The sequence below is a fragment of the Enoplosus armatus genome, chromosome 11, assembly GCF_043641665.1.
Source record: "Enoplosus armatus isolate fEnoArm2 chromosome 11, fEnoArm2.hap1, whole genome shotgun sequence".
Classification (NCBI taxonomy): domain Eukaryota; kingdom Metazoa; phylum Chordata; class Actinopteri; order Centrarchiformes; family Enoplosidae; genus Enoplosus; species Enoplosus armatus.
This window is the reverse complement of record NC_092190.1, coordinates 6,883,354-6,889,047: the sequence shown is the minus strand read 5'-3', so window position 1 is coordinate 6,889,047 and position 5,694 is coordinate 6,883,354. Positions and strand designations below refer to the sequence as shown.

Sequence of the window (5,694 nt, the reverse complement as noted above, 5' to 3'; positions counted from 1 at the left end):
ATTCACGTGCAAGAAGTCGTGTTCTTTATATTGCTTTATCCGTCTTTTCGCCTGTCCATTTACTTCTGTCACTCTCCATCCATCCATCTTTCTGTGCCTCCCTTCCCCTTTCCCACCGTCCCTCCAGAGTACCAGTCAGCCACCAGAGCTGTGCTGCCAGTCGTTTGATTCTGCCCAGTCCAATTATAGAGGGCCTTAATTACCAAGCCTGTCAGACTCCATCCGGAGAGCCATTCGTCATGTGGACTGGGCTGGACCGGACTGAGCAGGGCTGCTTAGGTTTGCTGTGGGCTGTGCTGGGCAGAGGGGGAATCGTATATATATATATATATATGTCTGTCACTCTCGGTACCTGCCTGTCTGTCTGCCAGGAAACATTTATCACCAGTATTGGACTGAGCTTTTCCTCCCTCATATACAGAATAACATTAAATTAGAGACACTTACGGGTAAACTGTGGCGTTTCATTGTGATACAACATATCCTTTGTATGCTCAAGGCCTAACAAAACATCTGCTGCCTAATAAAACATTTGTAGAGGCCATTTTTGAGCCACCTTGTTTATCGAAGTGTGCATAGAACAACTTCAGAAACTGTAAGAACTCCTTTTGCGATCAAAAAGTTTTTTTTTTTTATCAAACCTACACCTGTTAGCAATGAGTAACGATAAATTCTACCAACTCTACATCTATGAACAGGCTTATTTTAACCATCATCTGACTAACAGTCCTAAGCCCAAAGCCTAGCCCAAACCATAACCACAAATCCGCACATTTGAAAAGCTAGAGCAAGGTAATGTCATGTTTGGCATGTTTGCTTGAAAAGTGACAAAACAGACTAATCGTTTGAGCTCATTTACATCTAGAAAACACTGTTTGGTCCACAGCATAGGTAGTAGCATTAATGTAGTCAGTATCAACTGAACTGCTGAATCTTTTTTTATTTCAGAGCAAGAAAGTTTGTAGTTTTAAATGAAACTCTCCTGAAAACATTGGTAACAACATTGGGTAACGCGTCTACAAAGTCTTGAACTGTAGTTGACAGTTGATCTATAAATTACGCTGATAAAGTCGCCAAAAGTATTGAAATCATTGAACCCATGATTGAACTTGTCTACCACTAACAGTTTGTTCGCACACGAGGTCAGGAATAGATAAATCTGTGGAAAGGAGCGTACGCACCGAAACACATGTTGTTGTTTTAGCAAATAATGCATTTTGCTTTCTTCAGATTCACTGAACAAATTCTGGTGATGGTGAGATATGAACGTCTTCAACAACAGCTATGTCTCATTAATGTTACTTACTCTGGTTTTGTTTTGCGCCAACCAATTAGCAGCTCGTGATGCATCCATACATTTTAGCTTGCATAGCACATTGCTTGTTTTCTCATGTTTGGACTCATGCAAACAACATAAAATACTGCAGCCCAAATCTGTTTTACTGTAAATGTCGAGGCTGAAGACACTGACTGGAACGCATCCTGTTTTTATGGAGATATTGGTCTAAAATGTCCGTCTCATGTTGGTCTGAATGACTGATCATTTTATATTGTGGATTATACATCAGGGCACAGTATGGGTTGTTATGGTAAAAGCCTTCAGTGTAGGCCGTTAATCTCAGTGTAAAATCTAATGGACTTTGGCTCTGGTGTGTGATTTACTGTAAACAGGATCAGTATAGGTCGGTGTGCCATGTTTCCTCTGTGTGTGGTTTCTTCCTCCTCTCCCCATCTCATGTCCTCCTCTTCTCCTCTCGTCCTCTTCGCGTAACAAACAGCATGAAGGAGGTTATAATTGGGAGGTCCAGAGCTCTGCCAGGTGGAACCACTTGTATCTGAATACAGGCTCTCGCTCTCTCTCAAGATCTCTCTTGTATATTGTATCTCTGCCACTCTTTCTTACTTTCTACTCTGTTTTCCTCCCTCTCTGTCTTACATGCGCTCCATCATTATGCTCATAGCTCTGTCTGCATCATTAACATGATACGACATATTGAGTTTTTATATCTGCAAGATTCTACACAGCTTTTCTTTTCACTTACTGTTTTTCCTCTGTGAGTCATCCACTGTCTGTTCACTACAATACGTCTCCAGCCCCCCACCGCCAACCCCCCCCCCCCTCGGTTCTTAAAGGAACTCGCCAAGCGTTGCCATTAAAAGGCGTTCACCTCATTTACCATCTTCCTCCTTCCTTCTTTCAGCTTCCTCTCCTCCTGTCTCCCCGTCTTTCCTCCAACCCACAGAGGATTCCTTCTTTCTTGCAGTCATTATTTTTTTTTTTTTAGATTATTTTACCACTAAAAAAACATTTCTAACTGATGTCAGAACCTACCAGGAACTCCATTTTCTCTTCTGTTTTCCTTGTGTCTCTGCACTGTCTCAAAGAGTCTGACAGTTTTATAATAAGTTCAGATTTTTTGCTCACGTTTAAACATTTCCAGGTCACACAGACGTCTTTGCCGCAAACGGATCTGCAAACGTATCAACACTTACATCAGATTAAAACACCATCAGTTAAATGTCCCCAATGGCCACTCGTGTTTCTCTAAATCTTTCCCTTTGCATGCAGAAAGCTGCCTTATTACATATTTTGGTCAGAAATGCTTCATGGGTTAATCCCTCATTGGCTACCCTCTGACAATTGGCAGTGTCTCTTTTAATTAATTGCTCTCTACATCAATATTAAACATTAATTATATTTAGCTGAATATCATCGATCAGCATTTCCATTCTGATCTAAACTTTTTGACCCCGTCATGCTTTACTACCTTTAATTACTTTAAAGGTAGCTTGTAGCAATGAACTGTATTGAATTTTACTGGTAACCTTCAAGATGGAGAACATTTTTGCTGCTATAACTAAAAGGAGTAAAACTGCTATTAAAGAATTAATTAAATGTTTACATTCAAGCCACTAGTTTGAGTTAATGTGTAAATGTGCCCATTAAACCGCTGAGTAGTTTTCACACAGGTGTGCAGACTGATGTATGTATGTATGGTGCCTTACATCAAATGTATTGTGAACTTTAAATCTTTGTTGACCTGATGTCTTTTTTTTTCTGTTCTTCCTCGCTCGCTCTTCCCCTCTTCGTCCCTCTCCTCTCCCTCCAGGTGATTGATGGAAAACTGGCCCCCTTCCTGTCCAAGGTGATCAAGTTTGCCAGCTCGCACGTTTTCAGCTGCAGTTTGTGTCGAGAGAAAGGCTTCATCTGTGAGCTCTGCCACAACGGACAGGTCATCTACCCCTTCCAGGAGAGCGCCACCAAGAGGTACAGACAACCTTTTCTATGAAGTAGTCCAGCATTTACTAGGCTGGACTGGGCATCGATTATAGATATGATTGATATAGATTTCATTTGATCTGAAAAGACTTGATTTAAAGAGAAAAGTCAGACAAAAGATCTGCACACTGCACCGAGAGCTCGCAGGATATTTACTTAAACAGAGCAACAGAGATCTTTGTTTGTATTGTCAAATAAACATGTCAAAGCAGAACTATACTGTAGTACCTAAACACATTCATCACCGTTTGGCGCAAAACTTGATTCAATGTAATCAAGAGTGTCACTGTTTATAATCTCCTGGTGTTGATTTATTAACATTACACTCTCAGGAGGAAGGCTTCCAAAAGGCTTCTACCTAAAGTCGTTTCTTTTATTCGCCACAAACAGCCAACGTACCAGGAGTTCAAACTTTAGCTGTAGCTAGCAAACAATGTAATGTGTGTGTTTGAGTGACAGCTTAGACTTTGATCTCGAAACTTACCTGGAACTCCAGTTCTTTTTTTAAATGTTCTTGTCGAGTCTGTACGTTCATGAAAGGGTGAAGTCGAGCAGCATAGCAAGATTTAAACATGTTTAACTCAAATCTGTGTCAGCTTGTGTCTTTCCATTGCTTTTGTGTCTTTTCCAGCTGTCTTTCAGATTTCTTCCTCCACTCCATTAAAATTGAGATGACTGGAATAAGATTTTTGTGGAGCTCACAGCATGGAAACATAGCATTAAATCAACAGCAGCATCTCCTTGTTCTGGTTACTCTGGATAATCTGCAGAACATGCTGTGAACAGCTTTCAGTAGTACTACTTTCTATCGAAGGCATAAGTCTCCATGAAAACAGACAACAGCGAGGTCTGTGGATTGTCCAGAGTAACAGGGACACTGTTACTGGTAAGAGATGTTGCAGCATAAACTAACCTCCATTGTGTTGGAGTGGACACATAAAAACTAAACCTGCATGGATGGACACAAAGCAAAGAGATGAAATGTGTACATGAGCGTGAGCTCTCTGAGCCTGCTGCTTGTTAGGGACACTGGTTGGCATGAGAGGTGTGTGTGTGCGTGTGCGTGTGTGTGGGGGGGGTGTATGTGGTGGTTGAACGGTTAACAGTTAACACAGTCCAGAGCTTCGTCCTCGTCAGTGAAACTCAGAGTGACGGACAGCAGAGAGATAAGAGCTGATCGGGACTGATTCCTAGAAGACTCTGAGCTGTGGAGTGTACTATCACACACTCACACTCACACACACCTTCCTTGTTGAGTTGTGTTTTATGACTTGTGAAGGAAGTGTTAAGTGTTAGCTGATAACAGCTGTATCTACTGTACTTACTGAATCTGAGCTGGAGTCTGTAGACTCTGTTACTCAGACAGGAAATGAGCAATAACGCATATAAATACTTAATGGATAATTCATTCATACGTTTGTCAGATGCATGTCAGTCGTTGAGTAAGACTTAAACATTAAAACAGCAATTCGTTAATTGGTCCGTTTAACGGTTTAAAGTTTTTCTACATAGTTTTCGTTGACGAAATGAACACTTCAGGGGGTGTTTAACACTTTAGATTTAGATACAGTTACAGTTGCCATGCTCTTGCTTTCGATGTGAAAAAAAAAAGGTTGTCAACAAATGTTTTTCTTCATAGTTTTGGTGGCTGTAATGAACACTGGTGTAATGTGTAATGGTGACGCGGCGATAGTCTGACTTTAACCCTTCAACCAGAGAAACGTGGTGACCGACCCGTGTGCTGGTCTTTGTGTCTGCAGGTGTGACGGCTGCGGCGCCGTGTTCCACGCCGAGTGTCGGCAGAAAGCTCAGCCGTGTCCCCGCTGTGTTCGCCGAGAGCTCCACCACAAGAGGCCGTCCTCCTTTTGGTCACCTGATGACGACAGCCCTGGGTGCTTTCACCTGCCCTACCAAGACACCTGAGACACACAGACAGACACAGACACACACACACACACACACACACACAGACACACACAGACACACACAGACACACACAGACACACACACAGGCAGTAACAATGAGGGCGCTGCCAGGCCATGACGATGGACAAAGTGCCTGTTTACCTGATTTGTGTGTGAGTCAAGGACAAATTGCGTGACAGTTTTCAAAGAGGACGAGCTCAGAGCATCTGACGTGTCGTCAGGTGTGTGTGCCTGCTAACACACACACACCTGAGCTAAGCCCCCTTTGTCCTCCTGTAAAGAGCAGGGATAAAAACCACCTGAAGAACTGCTGCACCAGGCTTCACAGACTGAACTACTTCTTATTTTGTAGTTAAACATCACACGTCAAGGTCATCCTCCACCATCTTCATCCCTTTACCACACATCACTACCTTCACTTATTCCTTATTCCAGGTGTTAAACGAGTCAAATCACAGCTGGCAAACTGGAGAAATTCAAGCTCATAG

The 5,694-nt window shown here is 42.3% G+C and overlaps 1 protein-coding gene across 1 annotated transcript in view; it reads left to right on the top strand.

The window, feature by feature from the left end:
* The window catches only part of plekhm3 (pleckstrin homology domain containing, family M, member 3), a 32,659-nt gene extending 27,456 nt beyond the window's left edge, over positions 1 to 5,203 (top strand). Inside the window, exons 6-7 of the mRNA XM_070915286.1 lie at positions 3,111 to 3,268; positions 5,041 to 5,203. Coding sequence (XP_070771387.1) covers positions 3,111 to 3,268; positions 5,041 to 5,203 — 321 coding nt within the window. The remainder of the gene's footprint in view (positions 1 to 3,110; positions 3,269 to 5,040) is intronic.
* The last annotated feature ends 491 nt before the right edge of the window (positions 5,204 to 5,694 follow it).